The sequence below is a fragment of the Phyllobates terribilis genome, unplaced genomic scaffold (genome assembly GCF_046119375.1).
Source record: "Phyllobates terribilis strain yellow unplaced genomic scaffold, ASM4611937v1 Scaffold_1__5_contigs__length_1240528914, whole genome shotgun sequence".
Lineage (NCBI taxonomy): Eukaryota > Metazoa > Chordata > Amphibia > Anura > Dendrobatidae > Phyllobates > Phyllobates terribilis.
Genome location: NW_027362761.1, coordinates 961,282,064 through 961,303,209, shown reverse-complemented (window position 1 = coordinate 961,303,209; position 21,146 = coordinate 961,282,064). Strand labels below are relative to the sequence as shown.

General features: G+C 38.4%; 1 protein-coding gene across 2 annotated transcripts in view; it reads left to right on the top strand.

The window, feature by feature from the left end:
- The window catches only part of NR3C2 (nuclear receptor subfamily 3 group C member 2), a 354,893-nt gene that overhangs the window by 278,603 nt on the left and 55,144 nt on the right, over positions 1 to 21,146 (top strand). For both annotated transcript variants that reach the window (XM_073642514.1, XM_073642515.1), the window contains exons 5-6: positions 16,786 to 17,142; positions 19,095 to 19,239. In XM_073642514.1, coding sequence (XP_073498615.1) covers positions 16,786 to 17,142; positions 19,095 to 19,239 — 502 coding nt within the window. The remainder of the gene's footprint in view (positions 1 to 16,785; positions 17,143 to 19,094; positions 19,240 to 21,146) is intronic.

Here is a 21,146-nt window from a genome sequence, read left to right as displayed (position 1 = left end):
GAATTTATGCAGTACTCAAGGCTCCTAAGAGAACAGTGGCCTGCATAATCTTTAAATGGAAGAAGTTTGGGACCTCCTAGACCTGGCCATCCAGCCAAACTGAGCAATCGTGGGAGAAGAGCCTTGGTGAGAGAGGTAAAGAAGAACCCCAAGATCATTGTGGCTGAGCTCCAGAGATGTAGTAGGGAGATGGGAGAAAGTTTCACAAAGTCAACTATCACTGCAGCCCTCCACTAGTCAGGCCTTCATAGCAGAGTGGCCCGACGGAAGCCTCTCCTCACTGCAAAACATATGAAAACCCGCATAGAGTTTGCTCAAAAAACACATGAAGGACTCCCAGACTATCAGAAATACGATTCTCTGGTCTGATGAGACGAAGATAGAACTTTTTGGTGATAATTCTAAGCGGTAGGTGGATAAAACCAGGCACTGCTCATCACCTGCCCAATACAATCCCAGCAGTTAAACATGGTGGTGGCAGCATCATGCTATGGGGGTGTTTTTCAGCTGCACTGACAGGAGGACTGGTTGCAATTGAATGAAACATGAATGGCTCCAAGTACAGAGATATCCTGGATGAAAACCTCTTCCAGAGAGCTCTGGACCTCAGACTTGGCTGAAGGTTCACCTTCCAACAGGAGAATGGCCCTAAGCACACAGCAAAAATAACAAAGGAGCGGCTTCAGAACAACTCTGTGACCATTCTTGTCTAGCCCAGCCAGAGCCCTGACCTAAACCCAATTGAGCATCTCTGGAGAGACCTGAAAATGGCTGTCCACCAACGTTCACAATCCAATCTGATGGAACTGGAGAGGATCTGCAAGGAAGAATGGCAGAGGATCCCCAAATCCAGATGTGAAAAACTTGTTGCATCATTCCCAAGAAGACTTATGGCTGTACTAGCTCAAAAGTGTGCTTCTACTGAATACTGAGCAAAGGGTCTGAATACTTATGACCATGTGATATTTCAGTTTTTCTTTTTTAATAAATTTGCAAAAATTTCTACATTTCTGTTTTTTTTTCAGTCAAGATGGGGTGCAGAGTGTACTTTAATGAGAAAAAAATGAACTTTTTAGAATTTACCAAATGGCTGCAATGAAACAAAGAGTGAAAAATTTAAAGGGGTCTGAATACTTTCCGTACCCACTGTAAATTGAGCATTTGAACACTGCAGCATAGTGTTTTCGAGAGAAGTAAGCAAGATAAAATAATGAAGCATATTACAAATATTCATAACATTGCAATGCCAGAAGGGTAATTAAATAACCCATGCTTATGGATGCAGAATAGTTGTATTTTTGTATACTTGTATATTTTAAGAAGGTGTATATTTGTACGACAATTGAAATTATAGTGTTGGCATGTCTTGAATGATCTTTATACATTATATAGAGGTAGATCAGTGATTCAGCCACAGTCATGAAACTGTCTATTTTATTAATGAGGCAGAAATCTGAAATACGTTTTCCCTGTTCCTGCTTTAATATAATATCTCTTATTATCTTCGAGGAGGTCACCTTAAATGCCCTTTCCAACTAGGGCTGAGTAAGATGAATACTTGGGCATTAGTATTAAAGAAGACTTTCTTAAAGTGTTTCACATGTTCTTTTATTCTGTCTTTCATGTGATTTGTGGCTTTTTTTAGGCCTATTAAATAGGAGATAGGAGTTTCTGTATATAATAAATAAATAACAATATGAAGATGAATACCCCAGTAGATCTAATTAAATTAGTGTAATTTATTTTACAGTGTACTTTGCTGTGTTCGGCAGATTTAAGTTTTGAAAAGTTTAATGTGTTTCAGCAAATGTGTAGAGCTGAACTTTGGTAAGGAAGAAAGAACATCTAAAACCTTTCTTCAAGGAACAAACCTATTCAATTTCAACTTCTAATTGGTGACTGCGGCTTGTTTCCCAGTGATTGGTAGAGTTCATCTTTATACTGTCAGTAAATGTGTAGCCAACTTTTATAATTTGTAAGCCTATGAATGTTTAATTCTGTATATACAAGCAATGTTAATTTTTATATTACATTCTGTGGTTAGCCATGGAGGTTAGCTATGAAAGATTACATAGAATATGAATTCCTTCAGATGAAGGAATTGAGGGTAAACTGATTAAATTTGCTGATGACACAAAGCTAGGAGGGATAGCTAATACTAGAGAAGAGAGAGAGAGGATTCAAAAGACCTAAATAAACTGGAGCAGTGGGCAGCAACCAACAGAATGGTTTTTAACAGGGAAAAATGCAAAGTACTACATCTGGGCAATAAAAATGAAAAAAGCATATACAGAATGGGAGGAATAGAGCTAAGCAACAGTACATGTGAAAAAGACTTAGGTATACTAATAGATCATAGACTGAACATGAGTCAACAGTGTGATGCAGCAGCAAAAAAGGCAAATACAATTCTGGGATGTATTAACAGAAGCATACAGTCTAGATCACGTGAAGTCATTATCGGTCTTTACTCCTCTTTGGTCAGACCTCATCTGGAATACTGTGTACAGTTTTGGGCACCACATTTTAAAAAAGACATAGACAAACTGGAGCAAGTTCAGAGAAGAGCGACCAGAATGGTGACTGGTCTGCAAACCATGTCCTATGAGGAACGGTTGCAGGATTTGGGAATGTTTAGCTTGCAAAAAAGAAGACTGAGAGGAGACTTAATAGCTGTCTACAAATATGTCAAGGGCTGTCACATTGTAGAAGGATCATCTTTATTCTCATTTGCACAAGGAAAGACTAGAAGCAATGGGATGAAACTAAATGGGAGGAGACACAGATTAGATATTAGAAAAAACTTTTTGACAGTTAGGGTGATTAATGAGTGGAACAGGCTGCCACGAGAGGTGGTGAGTTCCCCTTCAATGGACGTCTTCAAACAGAGGCTGGACAGACATCTGTCTGAGATGATCTAGTGAATCCTGCTTTGAGCAGGGGGTTGGACCAGATGACCCAGGAGGTCCCTTCCAACTCTACCATTCTATGATTCTATGAATCAATCTTTTTTTTTTTTTTTTTTTAAATAAAGGCAGTATTAGGATGGTTGGTTTATTTCCAGTTATGCAGTTTTATGAGCCAAAACCAGGAGTAGATTCAAAGGGAATGGGAAATATGAAATCCAGGACATTTCCTACTTCATGAAGCACATAGTTTAGTTACTGTTCTATTGCTTTTCTTTTTTTGTTGTCCTTTTTTCTTTTGCTTGTTTCATTTCTCTGTGATTTTATTCTGCAATCATGGGCAAAAGTTTTGAGATTGACACAAATTTTGGTTTTCACAAACTTTGCTGCTTCAGTGTTTTTTGACCTTCTAGTCAAATGATTTGTAAAGGTACAATTATAAGCATCTTGTACATTTTTAAACTATTATTGACAAATCCATCAAGTTTATTGAAAGACTCAATTGTTTGGTACATCTTCAGATTTTTTGGGACATCTGGAAGAATGAGTGTCCAGAGAATAAAAGTTGAGTTCTACCACGAGTCCTGTGTTATTCCAACAGTAAAGCATCTTGAGACCATTCGTGAATGGGGTTGGTCTTCATCTAAGGGAGTAAGCTCACAAACAGGAACACTGAGATAAATAGAGAATGAGATCGAAACTTCCTCTAAGAGCAATTTCTCTCAACAACCAAGGAACAATTTTTTGATGAACAATGCTTTTTTCTGCATGATTCAGCACCAAGTCAAAAGTGATAACTAAGTCGCTTAGTGAACAAAACATTGAAATTTTGGTTACATGGTTGTTCCATTTGCAAAGGCAGAACTCACTGATTGGCTGCCGAGCTGTTGACATGATGTTAGCGCTGCAGCCAATGCCAGACACCGGGAGGAGTGCTGGCAACTCACCGATGGATCCAGGAAAGGTGAGTATGGCATGGTTTGTTAATTTTTAATAAACTGCAGCTTCGGTACTGTCTGAAAGGAAGCAACTCCTTTCATTTTTAAATAATTTAAGTAATAACCAAGCCACAAAAATGTTATGAAAATGTATAGAAATGAGAAACTGTAGATGAATGATTCTCTAGACTCCTACAACTCCCTCCCAAATGCCTAGCTCTGTGTACAAGACTGAGGGATAGACACCATATGGTCTGTCCTGTGAAATCAACCAGGCGTAGCCCAAGGAGATAATTCCATCTGTCACAAGAAAAAAAAAGATTGTGCTGATTCATAATGGAAGAAAGCTATTTTTTAGGATCATGTTATTTGCAATCTATGGTAATAAAATATAATAATTTCAGTATTCCACATTAATTCTTTTTTTTTATTTATGAAAGATAACACAATTGCATTGTTTAGATATTAATCACTATTCACCACCCCAATGACTGTACTTCAGTTATTAGTATTTTGCCATCTGTATTGTCTAGTCTTTTTTTCATATTCTGGATAAAGAATATTGACCAAGATGTTAATAATGATGTAAGATGTAATGGGTAGTTGAGTGTTGGCAACAAATAGTGCACCGAGCCAAAACACCACAGCTCCATAGTGGCCATTTTTGGGTGCTACAGCTTAGCTGACTTCAATTGAAGCTAAGCTGAAGTACCCACGGATGCAAACTATATACTGTATGGAGCAGTGGTGTTCTGCTCTGTAAAGTGTGTAATTTGGGAATGCTTACACCAAGTATTCCCAAGGATCTGATATTTGTGACCTCTCCTTAGAATATGCCTTCAATATCAAAGTCTTGGAAATCCCCTTTAAATAACTGTATATTGGGTATTTCTCCAACTTCAGAAGTAATCACACCATATCCCACACTTTAGTAAAACCTTGTCTCCTCCATATCTTATATACCACTAATATGTGGAATATATGTTTGTAATTGGCCAGCAATGACCCCAATAATCTCTGCAAAGCTTTTACATTCCACGAAATATTGATAGTTTCCAGTAGCTGCTAAATTTACATGTGTGACCTAATTGTCTCTTATTGGCAACACTTGCACTATTCTTTATTATTTGTCATAATAAACCTCATAATCAATGACGACTGAGGCGGCTGAATATTAATAAAAACCTCACAACTCCCAGAGTATTTTTTATTTATTTATTTTTTTACTTGGAAAGATACTTGTTGATATGGATTGTAGTTTGGGGTCTACAGAAGACACATTATTGTTGTCTGTGCCTGGGCAACTCAGTATTATCCCCTTTAAGCAGGGTTGTGGAGTCGGTGTCCATTTTGGTGGAGTCGGTATAAAATGGACCGACTCCTAAAATATATAATAAATTGCTTATTAAATGTCCTATAAATGTCTGTTCTGTCCCTGATCTAAGGATTTAGGCTTTTAGTTGAGATGAATCTGTGCTGCACTTTATGTACACGCTCAGTAGTGAGGCCGTGCTGTGGAGCCCTGCCTCTAAGTCATACGGTCTGTAAAGCATCATGGCATTGAGCATTTCCAATTTGTTTTTCACATACTCAATGAGAGTGAAAAACTTTTATGCACTGAAGTTTCATTATACAGAGGTACATTTAGACACCTCATAGGCACAGTGACATGTCGTGGTTTTAATGTTACTGCATTTTTATTTATTGTGTCTTGATAATGGATCTCACAGTTTGAGTGCATCTTCATTGGTTGCAGTAGCCAATGCCTGTTTCTATATTACATTATTTTCCTTGTAATATGATTCCTAGACTTTTTATTTCTGAGTCAAGATTCATTTAACCACGATGGTGCTGGACTAAGGATTTTACAAAATGGTAATTACTTTATTAGGTTTTGGCATTCCCTTTGGGACTTGATGGAGAATTCCTTGGGAACTGATGGAGATCCAGAATGAGGGACATCTTTCTAATAATGATGATTATCTGATAGTGTATTTGATGGTATTTATAAATGGATTTTCTATACTAGACAATCACATTAATGTTTGATCAACATCATTGTCTTCAAGGTCTTAATCAGACTCAACTAGTATATAGACAAAATCTAGGGTTAAAACAAGGAGCAAATACCCTGCAGTAAGTAAATAGTAATAGTACATTAAATTAACATAGAGTACTTAGATTACACTATTTTGATAAAAAAAACAAAAGCCATCCGACAGCTACAAGGTGTACTCAGTCAGGATGGTCCTTATCTCTAGTATTAAACCTCTCTATGTGCCCGTAACCCTCAATAGACGGGGCAGAAAAGGATCCAGGCATTACTGTTTTGCACCTGCCTGTGCAGTTGAAAATTGTAAACCATTGTAAGAATTTGTAGAAAAAGGGGAGATCAAAAAGATCAATGTCAGCTCACCCTCTTGCACTCCAATGCCAGGAACAACAGCAGTGCCGCAGCGGTAACGTAAAGAGAGGAAAGAGGGACGTTCGAGCATCCGGATAAAACGAAAAATTTATTGAAGTATATCATACAATCCAAAAGATGGTCACAACAACCAACCACAATGGTATTTAGCATTACAAACACGTTTCAGACCTTGCGTCCTTATTGATAATAAGAATTTGGGTCTGGGGCTTTTGACTGGTTCAGGGTCAATGAGATTTTCAGAATGACAGACGATAAACAAAAATAATTTTCTTGTCATTTTCTTTCAGATCCTCATTTGTTGTGTGCTTGTGCTCAGTGCCAGCCATTATACTTCTATTACTGTGAGAAAGGGAAACATCTAAAGCCACTTCTAAAATAATTTAACATATATTAACCCGAGTAAAGAATGTTTTCAGGTTCTTGTAAACCATTTTCATCTGACTGATATCTAAATGTTTTTGCTTCCATGAGAAGACTCTACTGTTCCATTAATTTTGATGCTTACTATAGTAATTGAAATGTTTTCATTTGTTTCTGGGACTTTCTGTATTGTAGCCATTCTACACATTAGCAGATGAACACATTATGAAACTGATGTACAGTACAGACCAAAAGTTTGGACACACCTTCTCATTTAAAGATTTTTCTGTATTTTCATGACTAGGAAAATTGTACATTCACACTGAAGGCATCAAAACTATGAATTAACACATGTGGAATTATATACTTAACAAAAAAGTGTGAAACAACTGAAAATATGTCTTATATTCTAGGTTCTTCAAAGTAGACACCTTTTGCTTTGATGGCTGCTTTGCACACTCTTGGCATTCTCTTGATGAGCTTCAAGAGGTAGTCACCGGAAATGGTTTTCACTTCACAGGTGTGCCCTGTCAGGTTTAATAAGTGGGGTTTCTTGCCTTATAAATGGGATTGGGACCATCAGTTGTGTTGTGCAGAAGTCAGGTGGATACACAGCTGATAGTCCTACTGAATAGACTGTTAGAATTTGTATTATGGCAAGAAAAAAGCAGCTAAGTAAAGAAAAACGAGTGGCCATCATTACTTTAAGAAATGAAGGTCAGTCAGTCCGAAAAATTGGGCAAACTTTGAAAGTGTCCTCAAGTGCAGTTGCAAAAACCATCAAGAACTACAAAGAAACTGGCTCACATGAGGACTGCTCCAGGAAAGGAAGACCAAGAGTCACCTCTGCTTCTGGGGATAAGTTTATCTGAGTCACCAGCCTCAGAAATCACAGCTTAACAGCTGCTCAGATTAGAGACCATGTCAATGCCACACAGAGTTCTAGCAGCAGACACATCTCTACAACAACTGTTAAGAGGAGACTTTGTGCAGCAGGCCTTCATGGTAAAATAGCTGCTAGGAAACCACTGCTAAGGACAGGCAACAAGCAAAAGAGACTTGTTTGGGCAAAAGAACACAAGAAATGGACATTAGACCAGTGGAAATCTGTGCTTTGGTCTGATGAGTCCAAATTTGAGATCTTTGGTTCCATCCACCGTGTCTTTGTGCGACACAGAAGAGGTGTGATGGTGTGGGGGTGCTTTGCTGGTGACACTGTTGGGGATTTATTCAAAATTGAAGGCATACTGAACCAACATGACTACCACAGCATCTTGCAGAGGCATGCTATTCCATCCGGTTTGCGTTTAGTTGGACCATCATTTATTTTTCAACAGGACAATGACCCCAAACACACCTCCAGGCTGTGTAAGGGCTATTTGACCAAGAGGGAGAGTGATGGGGTGCTACGCCAGATGACCTGGCCTCCACAGTCACCAGACCTGAACCCAATCGAAATGGTTTGGAGTGAGCTGGACCGCAGAGTGAAGGCAAAAGGGCCAACAAGTGCTAAGCATCTCTGGGAACTCCTTCAAGATTGTCGGAAGACCATTTCCGGTGACTACCTCTTGAAGCTCATCAAGAGAATGCCAAGAGTGTGCAAAGCAGTCATCAAAGCAAAAGGTGGCTACTTTGAAGAACCTAGAATATAAGACATATTTTCAGTTGTTTCACACTTTTTTGTTAAGTATATAATTCCACATGTGTTAATTCATAGTTTTGATGCCTTCAGTGTGAATGTACAATTTCCATAGTCATGAAAATACAGAAAAATCTTTAAATGAGAAGGTGTGTCCAAACTTTTGGTCTGTACTGTATCTGTATGTAGTTAATCGGTTCCTTGGCAACATAGTAGATCTCCTTTTCCAAACAATGATATCGAGAAATCGTAGCTAAGCTCTTTCAGACATCTACGACATGCCGGTAGTTCTCAGAGGTAGAAGGTCTTTTTTATAAGCCAGCACTAGTACCATCTTATCTGACCTTCGATATGGAATTCTAACTTCCTTTGTCAGACATTTGTTGGTCACCAAGGTAACAGTTTCAAGATCAGTCATTTCAATATTTCTGTATTTAAGTGAGTTTCTATATGTTTGAAGAAATTCTGTTACATCACCCGAGAAGTGTTTTGTGCATTTCATTTAATAAAAGTCAATTGAAAAGAAGATTATCATATTTTTCACATTGACAAAGTCAGAGAATTATTATGTTTGTGAAAATTCATCGATTATGTTTATAAAAGTAGCATCGTGTTAAGTTGGCATTGGCCTAAAAAAAAGCTGTCAAACGAAAATATGAATTTTTCTAGATAAAATGTACAAATTAGATCCTCCTCATGTTCTGCAGTCTATGTAGGTCTTCACAAAGTGTTTTTCATTATTTTTTTTTCCCAAGGTCCCTGTACGGGCTCCTAATAACAGTCACTCTGTTGGATGCAGTATATGCTATAAACCAAGAAGGATTCACAAACACACAAAAATGAAAGCTACAGAGAGGATATTTAGTGAAGGTGAAAATTTGCAAAATATATCACAGGAAACTTGAAGGACTTATCACAGCAGACAACTAAATACAGTACAGAACAGTTTTTATGTATAATTCAGAATTTTTTGTTATTAGTAAGATCCACCTGCTTGTATCGTATATAAAATGGCAAATATTTTGTGCTGTGTGGGAAGGTAAAGTACGATATCAACCGTGTGACTTCAGTATTGCACAATCAATAGTGTATGAATTTGTATAGGGTGCTTAACAGTGAAGAGCGAGTATGTTCTGTTAACCCTTTCGGCGAGTATGTTCAGGTGCTCGCCGAGTATCTTCAGCGTGCTCATGTTTTATGGTTTCGTCACTCCGTGCTCATGATTTGCGACTGTTTGACAGCTTTAATACATGTGAGGAATGCCTAAGAAACAGGCATTCCTCACATGTATTAAAGTGGTCAAACAGTCACAAATCATGAGCACGGAGTGACGAAAACACGAGCACGCTGAAGATACTCGGCGAGCACCCGAGCATGCTCGTAAATCTCGAGTAACGAGCATGCTCGCTCATCACTAGTGCTTAATACTTTGGAGCCAACCACTTAGCTCCTGTAGATCCATAGTGAATGGAATGAATTGCACACCATAAGGTTTGTGGAGATGCTTAATTTGGATTTATTCAGAATATCTCATATCCATAGATTATACCGCCTTAAGTATATTCAAAACAAGACATTTTGGGTAAATACCCTTCATCAGATGTGTCAGTTGTTTTAAATGCTCTCAAAATTAGAAAGGTTCAGGATTTTGGGTTGGCTTACCCTGAGCAAAAACACAAACCAGGACCAAGTATTAGACTGCTTACTCTAAGCAATACTTGGTCCTGGTTTGCCTATTTGCTCTGGGTAGGCCCACCCCAAATCCTGGACCTTTCTTTTGAGAGCATTTACCACAACTGACAAATCTGATGCAGTGTAATCTATGGATATTAAATATTCTGAATATATCCTAATTAAGCATCTCTACATGCCTTATGGTGTGCAGTTCCTTTCTACCATTCTCTTTTGTAGGGCTTTGTGAATTTCCAAAATTCTCAGGTTAGCCATTATAAGACCATACTGTTGCTCATTAAAGAGTGATCGAAATACACTTAAAGTCTCCATTTTTTATTGTATTGATTGCTATAGACCGTCTGAGGAAGGTCTAAGGACTGAAAATGTTTCATCATCCATGAAATCAGCAGGTCTGATAAATAAGACAAATATGACTAGGTACAGATATGAAGACTGATAATACTGAAGTATTTTAACACAATGCATCATTATAATCAGGGGTGGACATACCATTGGTGCAGTCTGTGCAGCTGCACATGAGCTCGAGAGATAAATGGGCCTACTTTCACCTCGAAAGCAGCACGCAGCATCTGTCAACAGACACAAAATAGGGCCCGTTTACTGTTCTTGTACATGGGCCCTCTTCAGTCTGTGTCCATTACTGATTATAATTATTATATAAATGTACTTTACTGTATTTGTTGAAACCAATATAGCCTTTTTAATCTCTAAAACTAAAGGGATCAAAACTGCTGACAGACGCCCTTCAATCACGAAAATCTTAGCAGTCCAACTTATAACCATATTGTGTTTGCCATGAGAGCTTATAATTAGATGAGAAATAGGGTCTTGCTAGTGGAAATAGTTGAACAGTGCTGACCTATTTAATTACAGGTGGAGACAGTAAGAACATTGCAGTAGGAGCATTTTCTAAAATGATTTGCCTTTAAAATGGTTTAAAAGGTAAAAGAGAGCGACAGCTCTGCAGCATGAATATTCCTGATCACGGCAGCATATTTCTAGACTGTCATTGGCTTTGATTTCCACTAATGTGGAAGGCACGCAGTCTGTAACTAATGCTATACAGCAGCTTTTGTTAATATTCTGCGTTAATTTTTCCAAGGCTATCATGAAATATCCGATTTTGTGACCAGTGAAAATGCCGTGTGCTAAATACTCCAGTCATAAGTATTTAGCTCTTGTAAAGTTTTGAAGAACACTCATTTGAATCCATTAGAATCATAGTGTAAAAAAGAACTGCAGACGTGGCGGTTCACACAGGAGAAATGAAAATATGCCACTAAGCTGTTTTACATGATTGTCTGTGATTGCCTAACAGGTAGACGACTAAAGTATTCTCATCAGAAATCGCAAATCAATTAAAGCAGCTCTGTGAAGGACAGCTTATAGCTACACAATAGTGGCAAGGTTGTATCTAGGTGTTTTATAGCTATTGCTGCTCTTCATCTTTTAGAAAAATATACAATGCAGTTGATTTACAGCAGGAGCGGACAACCTGCATCCTGGAGGCCCCTCAATGCTTTTCTGTGCAGCCCTCAACTATCTGGTCATGGACACGTCTGACCGTGTTTGGTGGCTGCTCATATGTGTTTTCCATGTCAGGGCGTAGAGGAGTGTTGGGTAGCATCGTAGGGGTGGGTTACTTAATGGTGCCTTGTGTGGCCATGTCAGTGACCATGTCTTCATCTAGGGAAGGGAAAGGAATGGAAATGCATGAGTGCTGTCTTAATCATTGTACTTTATGGGAAACAGCAAACACTTGTCTCTGTCAGCATCCCGCATAACCTACAATGGAAAAAGCTGAATCCATGGTCTCTTCCTTTCTGCATTGGGATGGGTGAGAAGAGGACCTCCATCCTCCTGATAGGTGCACCTATTAGATGTAATAATGTTGTGTTATTTATGGGGTTTTATTGCAGCCCAACGAGGTTGGTTCAATCTGACAATGTGGCATTACTAAAAAATGTTGTGCGCCCCCAATTTAGAGGTATGACAGGCAAATAGGTATTCTATACAATGTGACATGTTTATGAAGCATTATGGCTTCAAATACGCTTTGGGTTTGTTTTGCTGAGGATTTTTAGCAATAATGTTCAGTATTTGCCAAAGATTTTTCTGTTGCAAATACTGGAGTATTGACAGGAAAATGTTGCATAAGATGCGAATGGATGATAAATGGTGAAAACAACGCTGAATGAATTGACATGCTGCAGATATGAAACTGCTTCAAATTTGTAAGGAAAAAATAATCAACATGTGTGAGATTTCAGAAATCTTAATCACTTTGCTGGTGACGTCAAATGCTGCGTTTTTTCTGCATCGAAAACATGCAGAAAAAAAACACGGCAAACATGCAACGTGTGAAAAAGCCCTTACAGCTTTGTTTTTTTTTTTTGTTTTTTTTTTCCAAGCAGAAACTTCTCAGGAATTGACATGTTGCTTCTCTTTATATGAGAGAAAAAACACATTGAAAAATAGCACAATGTACAGTATAGGCATGTTTCCCATTGACATCAGTTAAGAAGTTTACTCAAAGATTTGAAGCATTTTTATGTGGATTTTTTAACAGATTACAATTTAAAATCCACATAAAAAAATCAGTGTGACTGTACCCTAAGAACACTGTTTTATGTAGATTTTGAAGTGGATCCGTTTCAAAATCCACATAAGAAAACTGTGAAACTAGCCTTAGCTTATGTGCACACAATGTCTTTTTTAGGCAGGTCCGCCCTGAAATCCACTTAAGGCCACGTTCACACGTTCAGTATGTGGTCAGTATTTTACCTCAGTATTTGTAAGCCAAAAACAGGAGTGGGTGATAAATACAGAAGTGGTGACGTGTTTCTATTATACTTTTCCTCTGATTGTTTCACTCCTGGTTTTGGCTTATAAATACTGATGTAAAATGGTGACCAAATACTGAACGTGTGATCGTGGCCTAAGGCACCCTTCACACGTCTGTATAGTACCAGTACCGGAAAAACCGGTATTGGTGTCATCAGTGTTTTGGATCAGTGTGCCATCTGTTTTTTTCCAGTACAGCTTTAGAAAAATCAATTCCAAAGCGTCTCTTATACTTTGCAATGTTAAAACGGATGTCACAAGGATGCCACGACCCATAGACTTGTATTGGCCTTTGTCATCCGCGCTGGTAGTAAAACACGGACATGTCTCCGTGTGCTTTGGAAGGACACACAGTCCATACAAACACACGGCCATGTGTGCAGCACCATAGATTATAATTGCTACATGTAGTATCCGTGAAAAAAATGGATGCCACACATACCTGAAACACGAACATGTGAAGGCAACCTAAAAAAGCACCCAGAAAATTCTCAAAGAATGAACATAGGTATTTTCTATATAAAAACAACATGCACGCTGAGTTTTTTGATCGGGAATCAAGTTTTTCTTTAGAGTTTGGTGTTTTTGAGGAGAATTTGGAGAGTTTCTGCTGTTTATTCTTACTTTCTGCTCCAAAAACTAACCAAAAAAGGCTCCATGTGTAAATAGCCTAACTGTGCATATGTTCAGGCTTTTGAGTGTCTTTTATCTGATTCAGGTTTTAAAAGACTTCAAGCGCCTAAAAGAAATGACCTGACCATTTTTCAGGCATCTTCCGCTTGGAAGATGCTCTATACTTTACATTAGAAGTTAATGGGAAGTCTGAAAAGAAACCCAGATGTCTTTTTGAGCATTTTTGCTTCAAAATCCACTAGCAGTTTCTTCATTATTAAATTCAGGAAAAAAAATCTGGAAAACTTGAGTAATAAAGACGACCCAAAAACTATGGAAAAAAACCTTGGAAAAACCACCGTCAGTCAAAAACGACGAAGCAAATACTCAATAAACAACCATATAAACACTGATGTGTCCCAAAGTGTCTTCCTCTTTAAAAACTCAGTGGGTTTAAAAGATTTTATGTGCACATTCTCTTTAGGTGTTTCTGTCTAAAAACAAACACAATTTGATCACTGAATCAATAGATGAAGAGCCTAATGCCTAATGCACAAAAGCCATGTAAAAAAAAAAAAAGATGCTCCGAAAGAATTAGTTTTCGAAAGCATTTCTTTGATTTTTCAGCCAGAAAAATCCACGTAAAAACTCTGAATGAACCTATCATGAAGGTATAATTTTTTAGCAAAATTTTGAGGCTAGAAAAAAACATGCGATCGGATTAATATTTTTTCTCTATTTCCTTACTATTTTACACTAGTCAAGTCATTTGAATGTAGCAAAAGCACATTCAAATATATATATATTCATATATATACTATATATCAAATACTATATATTCATACGAAGCAAAATGCCCCATTCGTTGCATCTGAAGATTTTATGGTATTTTGGCACGTTAATGTGGCTTTGTAAAAAGGATCTCTCTCCGCAATGACTTTGCAGATTATATATTTCTAATTCAATCAACAATAAGTAACAGATTCAAGATGGTAGGACGTGTTCAGAGTTATGGAGAAGCTTATTTTCTGTCTGGTCCCATTTGTCTGGCAGCTGACAGAAGAAATTTTTTTTTTCCATAGCTCTGCACATGTCAACTATTCAAACAGTGTGTTGGTTTTTACTATAAGTATACATAGATGCCCTCAGGTTTTAAAGTTTATTTTTTTGTGTTGTTTTTCCAAAAGAAATGCAGAAGAAAATCATTCAAAGCTGTCAGAAGTCCAGTGTCTTAAGGCCCCGTCACACTTAGCGACGCTGCAACGATCCCGACAACGATACGACCTGTCAGGGATCGTTGCTGCGTCGCTATGTGGTCGCTGGTGAGCTGTCAAACAGGCAGGTTCACCAACGATCAGAGGAGCAGCGACATTGTGGAAAGAATCTTTCCACGATATCCTGCTCCTGGTTACCAGCCTGCTGAAGCAGGAGCCGGCTGGTAACCATGATAAACATCGGGTTACTAGGGGCACACGCGCACCTAGAAACCCGTTGTTTATCATGGTTACCACTCTGCTACGGTGAGCGGGAGGTTACCGCTCACTTTAGCAGGCTCGTAACCATGATAAACAGCGGGTTACTAGGAGCGCGTGTGCCCCTAGTAACCCGATGTTTATCATGGTTACCAGCCTGATCGCTGCTCCCGCTGGTCACACACAGCGATGTGTGCTGACCAGCGGGAGGGCAACGACCAAAAAATGGTCCAGGACACTTTGCAGCGATCTCGCTAGCGATCTTGCTATGTGAGACGGGGGCTTTAGGCTGTGTGCCCACGATGCGTTTTTCAAGCGTTTACGCTGCGGAATTTGGGAAACGCTTGGTAAACCTTCCCCCATGGTCTCCAATGCAATTCCGCACTTTCAATGCCCATGCTGTGTATTTTTCCGCAGCGTTTATGCTGCGCTCAAAAATACACAGCATGTCCATTAATTTTGTGGACACGCAGCGTAATCGCCGCCATTGACTTGCATTAGAACGCGCCAATTCCGCAAGACTGCATCTGTACTTGCGTAATTGGCGCGTTCTAATGTGCGAATGGTACCCGGGTGTGGAGGACAGGTACCATTAAAAGCTGTAAAAAAAAAGAATTTAAAATAAAAAATAAAGTTTATACTCACCTTCCGATGTCCTCCCGGTGTTTTGTCCACGCAGTCTGGTCTCTTGCAATGCTCGCGCTGTTGTGAAGGACCTGCCATGACGTCACTGAGTCATGTGACCCATCACATGACTCAATGACGTCACCGCAGGTCCTTCACACCACCGTGAGCATTGCAAGAGACCGGACGCAGCAGAGATGACACCGGGAAGACACCGGAAGGTGAGTATAATCTTTTTTTTTTATTTTTTACCATTCTTATTCTTTTTTTTTAACTATTACTTGGTCGCACTATATAAATCCATGCCGGTTGCATGGATTTATATAGTGTGACCAACTTGTCAAGCACTTTTCCAAGTGATGCTCAAAATCGCTTGGAAAACTGCTTGAAAAAACGCATGTAAAAACGCTGAAAAAACGCTTCTGTCTGGCAGAAAAAACGCATGTAAATCTGCATGTGTTTTTTTTCTGCCAGAGAGAGGCAAAAATGCTCTGCATCAAATCTGCTACATGGGCACATAGCCTTACTCTTAGCTGGTGCATTCAGATGAAGAAACATCATACTCTATATGGGTAACATCGGCTATCGTCACTTTCCCTAAATGAACATAGTAAAAAATGAAAGGCAATGAATTGCAAGCCACGTCTAGATGCCTGTCAAATCGATGAATTCAGTGAACCTGACCACAACCCATTTCAGGAATGAACGAAGCTCTTTGAACCGTTTGGCATTGCTCACAGATTTCAATTGTTGGCCGTTTTACAGAACTTTTCATAAAAGTGATATTGATTTAAATGGCCCTTTGTTTAAAATGTTGAGATACCAAATTCTATCCGATGCCAAATGGTTTGTGGCACTACATCAGTGTAATCTTTTCATATGTCTCTATCACACAGTTCTTATGATAAGATGAATCTTTCATATTATAATTATATCGAATGCTTAAAACTTAAGAAAGTCTGTGATGGCTATCAAATTCATAAAGTAGGTCATGCCAAATGGTTGTATACTTGAAGATGTATTCAGGAAATGTGGCACTGGGCACAAGATTGCACAAAATTGAAGATTCAATTCAATACCTCTAATATCAACAACATTGACAATCCATCTTGTCAACATGCCCATAATCTTATCAATAATTTCACAGAGCTTTACTAGCTTTAGTTTTGATATCAGATGGTCACAATATTTGCAGAAAGTTTGGTTAAGTACATGTTTATATACTGTTCCATATAATCTCATTTTCATTCTATTTTTGTCATTTCAGCTCGAAAGTCAAAAAAGTTAGGAAAATTAAAAGGAGTCCATGAAGAACACCAGCAACCACCACCACCACCACATCAACAGCCTCCTGTACAGAGTCCAAAAGAGGAACCTACATTCACATCCACCTCAAAAGAGACCTCTGTTTCCACAAACACAACTATCGTTCCAATTATATCTGCTGTATCCCCCGGACTTTCCCTATCAGCAGCTGTGATACTTGAAAATATTGAACCTGAAATAGTGTATGCAGGATATGACAGTGCTCAGCCAGACACAGCGGAGCACCTCTTGTCCAGCCTCAACCGTTTGGCTGGGAAGCAGATGATACAAGTGGTGAAATGGGCAAAAGTAATTCCAGGTAAATGAACCAAATATGCAAAATACACATATGCAATAATGAGTCAAATATTGTAATCCTTTAGATTGCAAGGAATAAGTAGAGATAATGATCTTCCTAGTTTTAGGACTAGCTGAGGACATGAGATTGAAGCTTGCTAAACATATAGCAGCATGCCCAGATCCAGACCTTTAGATGCAAAATTGAAACACGACTGTAGATGCTCTTTTGCAATGTCCAGTAAACTATACATTTGTAGCTTGGAGAGATGGGGGATTACGAGCACACCACGCCATGTCGTCTAATGCTGAAAGTTGAAATCTGTGTGTCGGGGGCCGGTCATGCTGGCGAAGTTCAGCCAAAGATTTTAAGAGAGGAAAGTAAGCGGCACATCTGTCCATCGATATATAAAAATTATTTCTTGCTTTATTAAAGATTAATCAAAAACATGGAATCCAAAAATATATAAAAAGCTGACGCGTTTCTGGCATCCAACCGCCCTTAGCCATAGAAAGAATAAAAGGGTGTTATGTGTGAGATTATTTTGATTGCTAACCCAAAAGTAAGGGACCTATAGTAGAATAATTGTACTGTGGACTAACAAAGTGAGCAAATGAAGTGAACAACGATTGGCAGCTTCCTGTGTACACTGTGCATTGTCACCACGCTACCAATCAGTGGTGGGGGTGGAGTTACACAGATTAGCTGGACTGGGCTGCACATGAGACCAAGTCGGGCAGTTTAATCTCCTGCTGATAAAACACTGATTGTATTGAAACTATAGCACACAGCCTAATAAGTGACATATCCTTGGAATCAGGCTCTTTTACCCTTTATTATCCTGTTGTCAGTTTAAAAAAACCTGCTGACAGAGTCCTTTGAAGGTTTTGTAAAAATGAAAGGTTAGGATGCACACAGTTAAAATTGATCAGCATTCATTTTTATTAGGCTATACTCAATTTACAATAAGATTTGAATATCTAGAAAAGGTGATGTGAATTTTCATCCAGATGTGAATAGGGTTTACAATCATTGTACTCAATTTTGTTGTAGGTTTTTGTTATCGAAACCACACTGAAAATCCACAGTAAATTCGCTATATACGATCAAATATCTGATAACTGATGCCTTAAAAATGAAAAATTGATATTACAATTATTATTTCAAAGTTTGTATCACAAAGTTACAAAGACACATACTGATTTGCTATTTCTGTTTGTTAATATTTACTTTGACAATTTTTAGACTTTCATAAATTTCTTCTGTGTTTTACTCACATTGAGATTAAAGAAATGTCTTTTCCAGTTTTATAATACAGTATTTAGGAAATGTCCCTCCGCTATGCGAGACCCTAGCAGGGAAGAGCTTTATTAGTTTGCAGCAGTCATCTCTATATTCCACATCTAGCAGCGGTAGAACTGGGAAGACATTATATAAACATTAATTCACCTCTCCCTGCACAACATGAGAATGTTCAACGTTACTGCTTCAAATTGCTGAGCGTTGCGCAACTGTCTTTATTTCCATTATGTAGAGTTTTAGGCTATCTTAATAAATTGCTGATAACATACCAGACTCAGTCTAACCATGAGATAAATCTCATACTACCTGAGCAGTTGGCTGCATAAATCTCAAAACAGGATAACATCTAAGAGCATCATGGTCAAGTCAGTTGTAAAAACCTTCTGCAATTTGATATAAACCAAAATAAGGTCTCATGGGTGTCTCCAGATTCTCTGTGTCCCCTAACAAGTTCTTAAGAAGGAGTGCGGTATAATAGCACTTGAGGCAACAGTTGGACCCCACTATTGTAACCCTCGGCTTTTATACAAACGGTCGGTCAGGATCATTACTAGATAAGTAACAAACACAGCATAGCTGCAAAGTTACTCCACTTTATATGTTTTTGTTTATGTACTTCAGTATTCCTTATTTATTATATATCAATTTATGTGGTTATTCCTTTCCTACAGGATTTAGGAACCTGCCTCTTGAGGACCAAATTACTTTAATTCAGTACTCCTGGATGTGCCTGTCATCGTTTGCCTTGAGCTGGAGATCGTATAAACATGCAAACAGCCAATATCTATATTTTGCTCCAGACCTGATATTTAATGAGTAAGTATTATAAATTCCATCCACAAATATCCTCATGCATATTTTTTCTTGTAGAATATGTCTCTGGACAGTCTGAGGTAAACTTTCTAAAGAATCTTTTATTTTGTATAGGAATTGGGCATATACTCTAGAGTTTGTGCGAATTTATTTGCACGTCCCATGCCATCAGCCACGACAGTGGTCTTTAGCCGCTGAATGGGAGACTGAGTGCTGCCTTTTACAGCTGACATCCGCTGATGCTCTTTTGATTTGTCGGCCTGGTGGACATGTAAAGTTCGCCAGACTGGCTAATTGAAAGAAGAGACATGGATGCTGGCAGCTAAGAGTCAGTATTCCCTTTCCCATTCAACAGCCACAGACTACTGTCATGGCCGCTGAATGGGACATGCAAATAAATTTGTACCAACTCGAAGCAGTAGTGCATTTCATTAGCTATGCACATGAACCTAAAGAGAACATATTACTTTCAAGATTTTCTTAATCACTCACTAACATAGACTTAATATTTATTGTATAAAAATATCAACAATACTGCAAATATGGGATTTTTTATGTATTCACTGCTGGGCAGATTAGTATTCCTCTAAAGTGTCCTTCCAATCAGGACAGACAGAGAAATGACACGAGGTGTCTTGCCTTGCAAGCCTCATAGACCAATGCAGACCAAAAAAATATGCATGCTTAACATATTAAAATGTACAGTCCTGCTCATCGTTATTGGCACCCATGAAGTTTAAGAACATAATGTGGAATATCTCCTGAAAAAAATAAATCAAGTGAAACTGTTTTTTTTGTATAGAGCACTCATGTTAAATACAAAAAAGCAAATGATAAACAATAATTTTAAACCCTAAAAAATGGGAAAATAGAAAACCCTAAAGCTTGCTGTGACACCAGTATTGGACTCCTTTACATTAATTTAGTATGGGAACACATTTTGACTCGCCTGTGGTAAATCACAAAAGAGATTCTCCTGTGATTAATTGTTGGTGCCCATGTGACATCAATTAGCCAATGAATGATGACTTCACTGTTTTAAAAATCCACATGGTAGGCCTTGTTCCTTTTTCATAATGGTGAAGACAAAGGAGTTGTCTGAGGACATCAGAACTTCTATTATTAGCAAACACAAGACTTCCAAAGGGTATAAAGCCATCTCCAAAGACCTTGGTGTCCAAGTTTCAACAGTGCGCAATGTTATTAAGAAGTTTGCCAAGGATGAAATCATCAAGAACCTCCCTGGACGTGGGGGAAAGAGGAAAATGCACAACAAATGTCTTTGAAGGTTGGTGCAAATGGTGGAAAAAAACACCACGTCAAACATCCAAAGACCTGAAGGCCAACCTGGAATAATCATGGTTTCAACAAGTACAATACGCCGCACACTAAACCAAGCAAAGCTTTATGGGTAAAGGTCAACGAAGAAATCATTGCTGAAGAAAAGACCTAAAAAGGAATGACCAATCTTTGCCAAAGAGTACCTTGACAAACCACAATCCTTCTGGGAAATTGTTCTGTGGACAGATGAAACAAAAATAGAGCTTTTTGGCAAAGCAAGAGTTTGTTTACAGATGGCGCAATGAAGCTTATAAGGAAAAGAACACCTTACCAACAGTTAAGCATAGGGGAGGATCCATAATGCTTTGGGGTTGCTTTGCTGTGTCTGGTACTGGAGACCTTGACCGTATCACAAGAATCATGAAATCAGAGAATTATCAAGAGATTTTAGAGTGAAATGTCCTACCCAGTGTAAGAAAACTTGGTTTGAGTTGAAGATCATGGGTCCTCTAGCAAGACAATGACCCAAAACACACATTCAAAAGTACACAAGAATGGTTGAAGAAAAAATAGACTGTTTTTAAAATGGCCAGCAATGAGTCCTGACCTCAATCCCATTGGAAATCTTT